The sequence below is a fragment of the Barbus barbus genome, assembly GCF_936440315.1.
Source record: "Barbus barbus genome assembly, chromosome: 38".
Taxonomy (NCBI): Eukaryota; Metazoa; Chordata; class Actinopteri; order Cypriniformes; family Cyprinidae; genus Barbus; species Barbus barbus.
In genome coordinates, this window is record NC_136716.1 from 26,410,043 (window position 1) to 26,424,089 (window position 14,047).

At 35.9% G+C, this 14,047-nt stretch overlaps 1 protein-coding gene across 1 annotated transcript; it reads left to right on the top strand.

Moving 5' to 3' along the window:
- Positions 1 to 700: 700 nt before the first annotated feature.
- LOC306857571 (sphingomyelin synthase-related protein 1-like) lies at positions 701 to 13,753 on the top strand. The gene is made up of 7 exons (XM_079397572.1): positions 701 to 818; positions 5,075 to 5,388; positions 6,569 to 6,836; positions 8,399 to 8,494; positions 10,765 to 10,882; positions 11,857 to 12,007; positions 12,926 to 13,753. The coding sequence occupies exons 2-7, from the start codon at positions 5,088 to 5,090 to the stop codon at positions 13,228 to 13,230; spliced, it is 1,239 nt and encodes a 412-aa protein (XP_079253698.1). The 5' UTR covers positions 701 to 818; positions 5,075 to 5,087; the 3' UTR covers positions 13,231 to 13,753.
- The last annotated feature ends 294 nt before the right edge of the window (positions 13,754 to 14,047 follow it).

Below are 14,047 nucleotides of genomic sequence, written 5' to 3' on the forward strand. Positions count from 1 at the left end.
ATAAAATCATGAAAATATATATAATAGTATCTCAATACTGAAATAATACTGATGCACAGGTTTTATTCATTTTAATTTCAGTATGTTTTAGTTATTTTAGTTCATGAAATGAAAAATGTTGCTTGGTAACTAGCTAAAATAAAATGTTTTAATCTATTTTATTTCAAGTAATGAAAGTGTTTTTAGTTTTAGTGATAACTCACATATCACCCAGGAAAAGGCCGGGCCAAACTTCATCCACATGATTTCAGTATTCATCCATTAGACAGACTCATCATGGATCTCTGTGTCTATGATATGACCACAAACACAGCCTCCACGTCTACTGCGTCTCTCTGGTAAGATGTGCATCATGGATACACTGATCTGAAGTGATGGGAGCAGCTGCTGCTGGTCTTCTAAAATGAACATTTAGCAATGCACTAGTGTTCACCCAGGTCCCAGGACACCCTGTAGTAAGTGCACAATCACCAGTGAGTTTGCATGAACACCAACCACATTTAGACAATGGTGCTTTAAAGAAATAATTACAGTTAATTAAACAAATTAAAGTTAAAGCTGTTCAGCTGACTAAACAGGTTGAGAAGCCATGACTTCAGACATTGAGAAAGCCAGCAGCGCCGGACGCTGTAATTCCACCGCTGGCCAGCTGATGTCGCTATGCGCTCGGCGGCGGAAGTGACCTCATCTGCAGTATTCACACACAGAGCTGTCAGATCTGTCGCTGCTTCAGGGCGCGATGATTTACCTCAGATGTCCCGACAGAGTGATATTTAGGAGATTAATCGCGACTGGGACTGAAGAATCTGATGTGTAACGTAAGTGAAGCGCAGCAGGCTAACCGCTAGCATGCTAACACACTCACATGCGTCTGAAATATCATATTAATACCAGAGTGATGAATTATAACTGGCGTATGAATCCGTTTTCATTGCTTTGATAGGTTTATGAGTGGGAATGACAAATGCATGTCATTTAGTGTCTTAATTCAAAGACATTTGCTGATTTAAAGTGGCACACTGAATATTTATGTCATTTAGTGATTTTTAATATTTTGTGTTATGATTATAAGCCAGTCAGACCCTCATTTAAGCTTCAGATATCAGTCGGAGAACTGTTTTAAAATGTTAAATCTAGTTAATCTAGCCTAGTTAAACAACATTTAGTGTAAAATGCTTTCTAAGTAGACAGCTCACTAGGTTCCAGTGTTATTTTAACAGGTGTGTGTGTGTGTGTGGCAGGTACTGGGTCCTTTTCCTTATCAGCCAGCTTCTCTGTATCGGGTATTGATTAAAGTCCTTAGTGTAACGAGCTGAGAGAGATAATTATACCTAAGGGTACTTCACTGACAGGCTCATATTACTTTACTGTTGTTTTCTTGTGTCTGATAACACGGCCTTATTTCGCTTTCCTGGGCCAGGCTGTTATTGAAAATAAGAACTTGTTCTTAATTAAGTTGCCTGGTTAAATAAAGGTTCAATAAATTGGCTGCGGGAGGGCGTGGTTAGTGGCGGGCGTGGTTAGAGGTGGGTGTGGCTACATGTTGGTTTGACAGCGTTGGGCGTGGCTTCTGTTGTGATAATGTTGATGTGCAAAAGAACAGATTTTAAAAATCAAGTAGGTTTGAGTGAATGACTAGTGGACTAATTAGTCTTAGCTGGAATGATAGTTTATAATTGGACCTTTTTCATTTATTGTCAACCCGTTTCCGCTATGGAATAAAAAAAAAAAATTGCAAATTTTTTGTCTTTACACTTTTATTCAAAATTGTGATATAAACTTAGAATTGTGACTTTTTTGCTCAAAATTAAAAATTTACATTTGACTTTTTTTTTTATGTTTCCCCCACAGAATAAAAAATTTAAAAAGCTAACTGCAATTTTTTATCTTACAATTCTGACTTATTTTCTAATTGCAAGTTTATGTCTTACATTCAGACTTTTCAGAGTTTCAGGTTTATATCTCGCAAATGCAAGTAATTGAGTTTATATGTCGCAATTCTTTTTGTATCTCACAGTTCGGACTTTTTTCTCCGAAATGCAAAAAAAAAAAAAAGACATAATAGAGATATAAATTAAAAAAATAAAAAAATCGTGAGAAAAATAGTTGCCGTTAACTTTTATGTATTATTTTCCTGGAGCCATACAAATTATTTGATTTACTTTTATGGTATACTTTTCTAAATTCCTTTCCAATTTTGAGTAAAATAAGTATGTAAATACATTTATTCTGATGGGATTGAAAAATAACGTTTATTATAAGCAACTTTACCTGTTCTAGAATGTGAAACAAGATAAATTTGGTTGATAAAATAACTCCAGTGACAACTGCAGTAGGCCAGTCTTTATTTCAGTGAAGGTCATTTTCTGACATTTAAATGATGTTTACTCTTTACTTATTTGTTTAAACTATGCAAAGTCTGATGCAGACATTCAGATGTGATTTCATTCACATGCATCTCTGTTTTGCATGTTCCTAAAGCTGTATTTTAGCTTCTTTTTTGTGGAGAAAAAGACTATAGTCAGTGCACTGTCATAAGACTGAGGACACATGATGATGCAAAGCTGTTAGACGGTCGGTCAGCACGTGTTTTACTGATGTGTCAGTAGATCTGTGGCTGTTTCAATCAGGAAAAGAGGATGTTTCCTCACATCTTACACTGCTGCCAGCACAAACGGCTCTGTGTTTCATCTGTGAGTGAGACTTCAGCAAAAAAAGACCTGTTTCTGTTCCTGTGGTGTGTTAAAATAAAACATTATATTGGGTGGAAAATGTGCTTGTGCCTTCCGACGGTTTGTGGAAGTGTGGTTGTGTTTCTAAGCATTACGGATCTGTTGCTTCGGAGCAGAGTTAACACACGTCCAGAGGGAAAAGACAGACACGCTGAGTGTTTTCTGAGAGCTAATGAACCGAGATTCAGAACAGAGCAAGATGCATTCAGACCTACTTTTTGAAGTCTTTCTATGCCAGCGGTTCTTGACCTTTTTGCCTTCTTGTTGTCCACAACAATATTTGAAGGCCGACAGTCATAGTTTCTGACCATTCCGTTCCAGGATTCCAGAAGTTCTGAATTCCGTTCCAGGATTCCAGAAGTTCTGAATTCCGTTCCAGGATTCCAGAAGTTTTAAGAGCCGAATGTTCTTCTGGATTCTTTTTAAACGATGCATTTGCATAACTTTTCCAGTCGTCCATGATTTACTGGGTATTTTACTCGCTATTTCTACCTGAATAAAAAAAATTATATATATATTCGCATAACAAAAATTGCCAAAATCTATGTGATTAATAAGTCACAATTTTTATTATTATTATTTCTTTGATTAAAGAAATGTATTTCTTTAACTATTTAAAACAATTAACAAATTTCAACTTAATTTAAGTTATATGAGATTCAACTCAAAACGGGTATTAAGGGGTTGAATTAAATAAATTAATTAATTAATTTAGCTTATTTTAATGCTTGTTTTGTTTTGTCTTATTTTAAATAATTTTAAGTCTTCAGAGCCCCTTATGGTTGAGAATCAGTGCTTTCAAAATGCCAATATTATTATTTTATTTTTTATATATATATTTTTCTTTTGCATTTATGAGCAAATACAATTTTTCTTCCATGCTAAGTAATTGACCTATAATGTGTCAGTGCAAAGTCTGATCTTCATGACATTGTTCACGTGATAAATGAATGCAATGACTTGGACCAGAACACACAGTAGCAACGTGGAATCTAATCATAATTCATGTCGGGCTGCATTCTAACTATTTCCTAATTCGGAATATGATCAAAGATTGCATATGTGAATGTGTTCAATTTTATTTTAACTCAGCATAAACTAAAATGAATCTTAATAAACAGCAGGAACATATGAAGAAATCTTGCAAAATGTAATGAGTTTCAGTGCTAGCAGAGGCAATAACTAGCAGACTTCAGGAAGTATTCAGCTGTGTGTTGCAATTTATTCTGAAAACAATTGCATCCACAGCATCTACTCTTTCAAATTTGCCATTTTTCATTGTTTTCGCCACACAGTTCGTCGGACGTCAGCAATTGGCACTTGTGGATGCACTTTGTGATTTGATTTTCATCTTGTGCATTTAAGAGGCAGTTTTTCACATCTAAAAAATACTGCTTACTCAGACTGATCCTTAATGAACGAGCTGGTACCTGGCCAGATAATCAAAGCTCAAGCCAAGAAGCACAGCTGGGGTTCAGTGCTTCAGATCCGTAGTAGAGCACAATCATGAGATCTTATGCTGTGAATGTGGCCTGTTTTACTCCAGTATCATCATATGTGCTAGTTTACATCTGGATGAAGACGCAGGTGGTGCAAGGATGAAGAATAGCTCATTATATGTTATTGTTATTTACACATACACTACCAGTCAAAAGTTTTTGAACAGTAAGATTTTTAATGTTTATAAAGAAGTCTCTTCTGCTCACCAAGCCTGCATTTATTTGATCCAATATACAGCAAAAGCAGTAATGCTGTGAAATATTTTTACCATTTAAAATAACTGCTTTCTATTTGAATATATTTTAAAATGTAATTTATTTCTGTGATCAAAGCTGAATTTTCAGTCTGCAGTGTCACATGATCCTTCAGAAATCATTCTAATATGCTTTTTTTTTTTTGCATTATTGACACTATTTTCCTATTCAATACTGTAAAGCTGCTTTGACACAATCTGTATTGTAAATAAAGGTGACTTGACTATTATTATTATGTTGAAACCAGCGGAGTAGATTTTGTTTTCAGGTTTCTTTGATGAATAGAAAGTTCAGAAGATCAGCATTTATCTGAAAGCTTTTGTAACATAAATGCCTTTTATCATCTTTTTTGTTCAATTAAAGCATCCTTGATGATGCTGAAAATTCAGCTTTGATCACAGCAAACAATTACATTTTAATATACAGTTTATTGAAATAGAAAGCAGTTATTTTAAATAGTAAAAATATTTCACAATATTACTGCTTTTGCTGTATTTTGGATTAAATAAATGCAGGCTTGGTGAGCAGAAGAGAATTCTTACTGTGTATGACACAAAAGTTGTTCTTAGTGTTTGTGTTTGTGTTCAGTTCCTGTGAGAGGATGCGCGAGCGAGACATGGCCGGTAGCATCCGGCACTGGACCCCGAAGCACGTGGGCCGCTGGCTGCGTGAAGAGGGCTTCTGCGACTACGTGGACCTTCTGTGTAACAAACACCGTCTGGACGGAACCAGCCTGCTGACGCTGAGCGAGTACGACCTGCGCTCTCCTCCGCTGGAGCTCAAGGTCCTGGGAGACATTAAACGGCTGATGGTTTCTCTCAGGAAGCTGCAGAAGCAGAACGCAGATGTGTTAGAGGAGCTCGGTCTGTCCTACGACGGACACTCGCCTCAGAACAGCACAGGTGCTCTTTCTGTTCCTGTTTTTGTCAAGTTTGTTCCCAGTTTGGTGTGTTTTATGTTGTGCAGGTGGAATGGACTGTAATGGTAAAATCCACATTTTTAGGAGGCGTTTGCTTTAGAGAGGATGACTTCAAGTGGACTTTCAGTACACAGTAATTCAAAACACAATAATTTGAAAGTCAAGCTCCAAAAAGACACACAAAATAACATAAAGGTATTATAAAAAGCAGTCCATGTGACTTATGCACTATATTCCAAGTCTTCTGAAGCCATACAGCCATACACAAATGATATAAATTATAAGTTTATGCTACTTTTCCAGGTTCTTTTCCAATTTTGAGTGAAAAATTTAGACAACTTTAGCTGTAAAACAAGATACATTTAATAAAGTTTAAGTGGACTTTCAGGGGTTTTACTGTATAAACATATAAAGCATAACACAATAATTTAAGTAGGCTACTATTGCTAAAAATATGTCAAGCTCCAAAAAATATATTATAAAAGACAGTCCATATGATTTAAGCACTATATTCCAACTTCTTCTGAAGCCATACATAAACATATAAAGTTATAAACTATGTTTATGGTACTTATCCAAGTTCAATTCCAGTTTTGAGTGAAATATGTAGTAAATAAATTTATTCTGATAGGATTTAAGAAAATATCAGCAACTTTTAACTGTAAAAAAGATGAATTTGGTTGATAAAATTATACCAGAGTGACAATTTCAATAGTGCAGCATTTTATTTAATTTCAGTGAAGGTCATTTTCTGACATTTAAGTATCTTGTTTGCTATTTACCTACTTATTTGGTTAAAATACGTAAGTAAAGTCGGATCTGTGGATCTGTTTTTAGACGGCGTTTGCACAAGATAGGATGACTTTAAGTGAACTTTCAAGCTATACAAACAGCTAAAGTACAACAACTTTTATGGTATTTACAAAGTTCATTCTCAATTTGAGTAAAATAATTAGTCAATAAATTTATTCCAATGGGATTGAAGAAACTTTTGTTCATTATTAGCAACTTCAGCTGTTTCAGAATGTAAAGCTAGATGAATGTGGTTGATTAAAATGACAATTCATTTCATTCAAGGTCATTTTTCTTTAAATGTCTTGTTCTCTGTTTACTTAATTATTTAAAATATACAAAGTGATCCAGAAATAGTTTGTGTGTTTCAGGTGGAGTGGACTGGTTGTGTAACGGTGAATCTGTGCGGGATTGCGACGCCGTGTTGGACACGTTGAGCGGCGATCAGTATCATCAGTACAACAACGGCAAATACAAGCAGCAGCCGCGGAGACTGGACCCTGAGTACTGGAAGACCATCATCAGCTCCGTCTACGTGGTCTTCGTCTTCGGCTTCACGTCCTTCGTCATGGTGATCGTCCACGAGCGAGTGCCAGACATGAGAACGTACCCGCCGCTGCCGGACATCTTCCTGGACAGGTGATTCGATGAAAAAAATACAGTAAAAACTGAAAAATTGTGAAATATTTTTACTATTTAAAATCGCTGCTTTGTATGTGAATATCTGTTCAACTTTAATTTATTTCTGTGATCAAAGCTGAATTTTCAGCATCAGTGTCACCTGATCCTTCAGAAGGAACATTTCAAGAAATGTTTCTGATTATTATCAATCTTGAAAACAGTTGTGCTGCCCAATTTTTTTGTGGAAACTGTGATACATTTTTATTTTTCAGGATTCGCAGATGAATAGAAAGTTCAAAAGAACAGAATTTATTTGAAAAAGAAATCTTTTGTAACATTATAAAGGTCTTTACTGTCACTTCTAATCAATTTAATGCATCCTTGATGAATGAAAGTGTTAAGTTCTTTAAAGTAACCTACTACACAATATCCAAAAGTTGCATAAAGCCAGGCAATCTCACTGTAGTTAGCGATTTCATGTCCATCAGATGGTCGTGAACTGCACATGTGAACCATTTTAAGACATTATAGGAATTTTTCTAATGCATAGCGTGTTGTAAAAGGCGGGCGATATAATTATTTGGCTTTTCTTGAATCTCTAAATGTATTACAGAAAACATGGTCTGCCATCTTGAAATAAGAAAAATGCAGTTGTTCTTAATAAAACCTAAATTGCCTGTTTTCTCCAATATTGTTGGGTATTTCTGCTTCACATGACTAGCACTATTTCTATTACTTGCATAGGACTCAAGGCTGTATTTCCTGAAAGAATCATAAGCCAGTTTGAGCCACTGTTCTCTGCGATCAGCTCACGAGGCTCCTGGGAAACGCAGCCCAGATCAGTCACTTATAGTTTTACATTTCCATTAGGATTCTGCTTTAATTCGGTTTAAACGGTTCTTGCATTACATTTTTTGAATCGACCTGAACATGAAGGGTTCCCAAACTGGGGTTGGTGATTGGATGAAAAGCTAATAATTAATTAAAATATTCAAATTTAACACGAAAATAATTATTTTCAAAATAAAATCAAAATAACTGCGTCATGTTACATGACCATTAACTGTCATTAGAGAAGTGTGGGTAAAATTATTAACTTTTTAAATATATTTTTAGATTTTTAATCTTTTTAATAAAAATTGAACATTAATCAGTGTTTGGGATGGCTTGCTCTAATTGCATTAAAATCTATTCTTTTAGCCATTTCAGAGAAAATACATTAATTAATGTTGATAGGAATATCATCAAAAGCCTAGGAAATATGATGATGCCAGGTTTGAGTTGTGCTCCAGCACCCCTAAAACTCATCTGACTCAACATTTTTCGTTTGCCGATGATTGAGGTTTCTGGCAGCAAAAATAAAAGTAAACCGCTCTGATGGTGAGCTGTACCCATTAGAGGTTTGCAGATGATGATAATTTTCTCCATCGTGCACCACAGGACGTGGTTAGTTCACAGCTGAAGATGAGCATGAAAACATCATAAAATAACAGCATAAATCACCATCTGTTTGGAGGAGGATTGTGTTTTGCTTGCTGTCTCTCTTTATGACCTTTCACCTGCTTCTCTTCTCCCTCCAGTGTACCCAGAATCCCCTGGGCGTTTGCGATGGCTGAGGCCTGTGGCGTGATCCTCTGTTCTGTTTGGCTGCTAGTTCTGCTGCTTCATAAACACAGGTAACAAACATATGCACACACATATTTATAATATATGCATGCATATATACACACAATATATACTTGCAAAATATATGCATGCGTGCATATATTTTTAAAGCTGTTGTATGTAATTTATTGCATAAAATACTAAAATCCTGCACCAAGCATCAAGACACCAAAATGGGACAACTTGTACACAATTTTCAGGAATCTTAAAATAATGATATGTCTCTTTTGGCATAAATAACATCTTAGTGTGTGTTTTTCCTGGGCCAAACAAAACATTTCCAACAGTAGTGCAATGAAAGTAATTTCAGAGGTGGAGGGAATTATTATATTTCAATGAAAGATTATGAAGACTCCTGTAGAATAATATGCACCAGTAAAACATGCACAATAGTAGCAGGAATGTGTGTTGAGAATATTAGGTTTGGCCACCAACAGCAGCAGCATCTTGTAGTGCCTAGTAGACCAGGACACACACACAAAATAATTTTAAGACGGCACATTCCTTAGCAGAGTTAAGACTTCCTTAACTCTTAAGGAGTTAAGACATATGCATCTGCATTTGACTGGCTGGCCGATTTCCTGCCCTTAAATCTCCTTATCTCAGGAGACCTCTAAAACCCAGGATAAATTTGAGGGAACATCTGAAATGGATTTAGAACAGAACCTTCAATGTTGTTCCTGACCGGTTTACCATAAATAAAAGTCGCATTACAGTGTTAATTTCGTCGACGAAGACGACGACGAAAAATATTCGTCAACGAACCTTTTTTCTGTGACTAAGACGAGACGTTGACGAGCTAAAACTAATATCTGATGATAAAAACTATGACGAAATTTATGCGCGTCTTCGTTAACAAGACGAGATGGGACTAAAATGTTATTTGAGGACTACCGGACATTCAAAATACATCCTATAGGCTAAATTAACTGCCTTGTGTGTCTCTGTCATTGGAAAAGGGGCGTTTGCATGGCAGCCGCAGTGGACGGATAGCCTACCAAAACGCGAACTAGCGATCGGAAACAATGGCCTCAGCACCTGAAGGGTTAGGGAGTGGGTGACCAGACGTCCTGTTTTTCCCGGGAGTCACAATTCATTGTCGTTTAACTTAAAGTCAGTGAAGGTGTGATAGGCGGAAACGCGCTGATAGAAGTGCTCTCTCTCGCACACGCTCCACTTCTTCAGTTCTCATACAGCACGCGATCAGTTCTCAGTGCTCACATACACACACAGCAGTCCTCATGTCTCTCATGTAGAGCATCTCACGGAAATACAGTCCGTTATGGTTTAAGTGAGCTTAAACAGGTGGTTAAAACTGAATGTATGTCAGTAGGCTATTACATACATACCTTCCGTCTTAAATGGACAGCATTCCTAATTATCTGTCATAAATGTTAACCAACAAAAGATGTTAAATAAATGTATACTTGTTAAGTAAACCTACTGTATCTGAAAAATGAGTTTAATTTATATCTCTACCAAAAAATGAAAATTGATTCCAGTTTTTCCAAATTCAATCCTTGATTCAAATTTCTCATAACTAAGCTTAATTGATTTGGTCTAAAGAGAGAAGTATTGATGACTATTTTTGTTTGAATACTACATATAAAATAGCTACCAAAATAAATGTTGGTAACTGCAGTTTGACTAAAAGTAATGACTAAAAGTTGATAAAAATGCAATGACTTTTCGTCGAATAAAACTATGAAAGACTCAAATGACTAAAATGTGACTAATACTATTAAGCATTTTCGTCTCAAGATAAAGACTAAGACTAAATCAAAAATGCCTGCCAAAATTAACACTGATCCCCAGTGACATCACGCAACAATTCAACAAAACTGTGTGTGTTTGTGTGTGTACGTATTCTGTTTTGTGTTACTTCAGCTTAATAGTGTTGTAGAGTAGCAAATAAACTTTGATTTATTAAGAAATCTTTTGTCTGGTGCTGTGTGATTTTCAAGTCTTAAACTATAGATAGCGTTACCTATGCTAAAATTACCTAATCAATTCCACGGGAATAATCTGAATTGTTAAAACATACTGGTTGTAATGCTTGCTGGACAAGTCGTTAATGAGGTATCGTTAATAAGGTATAAGTTCAACGTTTTTATTAATATCCATTAATCATACGAATATAAAATCGATACGACTCGATTTCCAGAAACTAAAATTAAATTAATAGTTCTAAAATTACTACAATCTCTTCATCTGATGCCCACAGAGAGCAAAGGTCAGGCCATCAAAGAGGCTTTTATCCCTGACTCTGTGTTTCTGTCAGGTCGATCCTGTTGAGGCGGTTGTGTAGTCTCATGGGGACGGTCTTCATGCTGCGCTGCATCACTATGTTTGTGACGTCTCTCTCTGTCCCGGGTCAACACCTGCAGTGCACTGGGAAGGTACGGACATCATCACACACACACTCTCTCTCTGATTCATAACCCAGTAAACTACATGAAGACTGTACTGAAGGATAGGCTGCATGACGATGAGATTGCATTGCATGTGTCCTTCATGGAGAAGCAGATCCCAGAAGCGTTTTCCTTCTCCAGTCAACGTTCCTATGCCTCATTGCAATTATTTTTGGTCCTAAAATATTTATTTCGATTCCCTTACATTTGTATTAATAAAAATAATATTAATATTTGAATCAACACATTTGCATGTGCATAGTTTGCTGATGTCACTTAATTGTCACTTGACATACAGCTAAACAAATAAAATGCTGCATCTTTTTGTAAGTGTTAATGGTTTTAATTGTAAGATTATTTATTTAAATTTTTAGATATTTAATTAATTATTAGATTAAAAACACCCTGCAATAATCTGGCCCTCTTTTTTTGCATTATGATGTCCCCTTTATTATTATTATTTTGTCATTATAAATTTTCTGAATACTTATTCAAATGTGAGTAAAAATAAATATGGTACTATTTTTATTTTAAACAATTTAAATTAAAAGCATGTGTATATACAGTATAACATTTTTGTTGCATAAATATTTTTTTTGCATTGTAACATTGTTTTCATGACACATTTATCCTAATTTATTATTATTATATGGTTTTTATATTAAACTGCTTCAATTAAAACCAAAACAACCATAATTGCCATAATGTTTAATATTTTACACTTTCATTTAGAGTAATATTTCTCTTTTTTTTAATAAAGTATGACCTAAATAAAATGTGAAAAATGTTGGTTAAACATATTGTTCATTCCATTCATACCTAAATTATAGATAAAAGACTGTTTGTCTTATTTGTGTGCGGTGTATTTTTATGCTTATTTGACTTATTAACTGAAAACTCTATTGAAAATGAACTCCTTTGTCATAATAAGCCGTCTCTCTCTGTATTTATGTCCGTGTCAGATATACGGTGACATGTGGGCGAAGCTGCAGCGTGCCGTGGCCATATGGAGCGGTTTTGGCATGACGCTGACCGGAGTGCAGACGTGTGGAGACTACATGTTCAGCGGACACACCGTCGTCCTCACCATGCTCAACTTCTTCGTCACTGAGTGTAAGTTACCCACAATAGCTATGTTTCCATCCAAAGTTATGAATTAAATATGCAAAATTGCATAAAACATTTGCGAATAAAGCTCTGTTTCCATCCAGTGAGTTGAAGAGAACAAAATCATCACTTCCTGATTAACTTGTGCTAAATATCATGAAGAAAAATGTTAAATTGCTGCAGTGTAGTAGAAGGCGCTGTACTGTATATAATATTTTTGTATACAATAAATTGCAAGCTTGAGAGCACACAGACGAAATGCAGTCATATTATATTTTTTTTCTGTTTAGGAACGCATATGTTTTTTTTTATGTGCATCTTGGCATTTCCATACAGCGTTTTTTTTTTTTGTTGTTTTTTTTATAGGAGATATCCCAAAATGTGCATAAAAATAGGTGAGTGAAAACAGCTCCTAGAGGTGTCGAAATTAATTAATTTCTACGATGCATCTGATGCAGACGAGGATGATTCGGTATCAGTTCAGTAATAGACCATAACCGATTATAACATACTGACCGTTTTTTGACGTCATATGTCGCATAAATTTCGCATAAATATGCTCCAACTACTTTGAAAGGTGACATCTGGGCACATTTCGGCTTTTATGCACGACCTGCAGAAGATACACGCTGTGTGTAAATCATGTCATGCACAAATACAATATGCAGGGGGGTAATACCACTAACTTGAGAAACCATGTCAGGTTCAGTTTCTATATCTGACTGCTTGTATTTATTGACAAAATTGTATACATGTGAATTAAAATTTTAAATGCAGTGCATTGTCAATGTATCATGATATTGAACATGATAATCGCAATCGAACCGAACCGTGAGACCAGTGTAGGTTCACACCCCTAATAGCCACTGATTCCTGTGGTTTTGTGAGGAGCATTGTGTTTGAGATCCTCCTCTCTGTCCGCAGACACGCCGCGCAGCTGGAACTTCATCCACACGCTCTCCTGGGTCCTCAACCTTTTTGGCATCTTCTTTATCCTGGCGGCACACGAACACTACTCCATCGACGTCTTCATCGCCTTCTACATCACCACCAGACTCTTCCTGTACTACCACACGCTGGCCAACACTCGCGCCTACCAGCAGAGCCGCCGCGCGCGCATCTGGTTCCCCATGTTCTCCTTCTTCGAGTGCAACGTTAACGGACCTGTTCCAAACGAGTACTGCTGGCCGTTCACTCGCCCCACCATCCTCAGACACCTCATCCGCTGATTCCCAACGGACGCTGCTGATTCTTCAGATGCCATGATGTAGAGGAGGCCAAAACCTCTCGATCAACACACACACACACACACAGGTTTCCTCCAGTAGCTGTTGTCTTTAAAGGGATTTCTGTGCCCCATGCTGGCTTATTTTATTTCATGTCAGAAACTAAAACTACTAAACTGGAACTATGAAAGTCTTGCTTTTCCCGTTGACTGGGAAACCTCTTAAAATGGTTTGCATGACAGTCAGTATTCATGTCACCTAGTTTCATAATAATCCTGTAGATACTTGACGTGGTAAATTCCTTGTTTCTCCCAAAGACGGTTCAGATTTCTAGTGTTGTAAAGATACTGACATGATCAACCTTTGAAGCAATATGAAACCTCCTACTGTTCTTTTAAAAGGCTTTGTGTGAAACCGTATGCTTTTAATTGAATTATGATTGTTGCATTTTGGTCTTATTGCCAGTATTGTTGCTATTTTCATAGTGCAGACTTTATTTTGGCAGTATTAGCGTCTATATGAGATGAAAAAAATGAAAATACTGTGTTTAAGACTTAAAATTGTCCCCTGTATTTCAGTGAATCTCACAAAATATTATTTCACAGATGTTTATATATATATATAACAAAAATAAACATGTTTGTCATGAAACAACTTAATGCAAAAACTAATATTTTTTATTTAATATTATAGAATTGAATACAAATTAAATTAATATTTTTTTGCATTGGTGTTCTCCTGACAAACTCATATTCCTTTTATTATTATTATTATTACTACTATTATTATTTGGAATTTAAAGTGTTAAATAAACAACAAC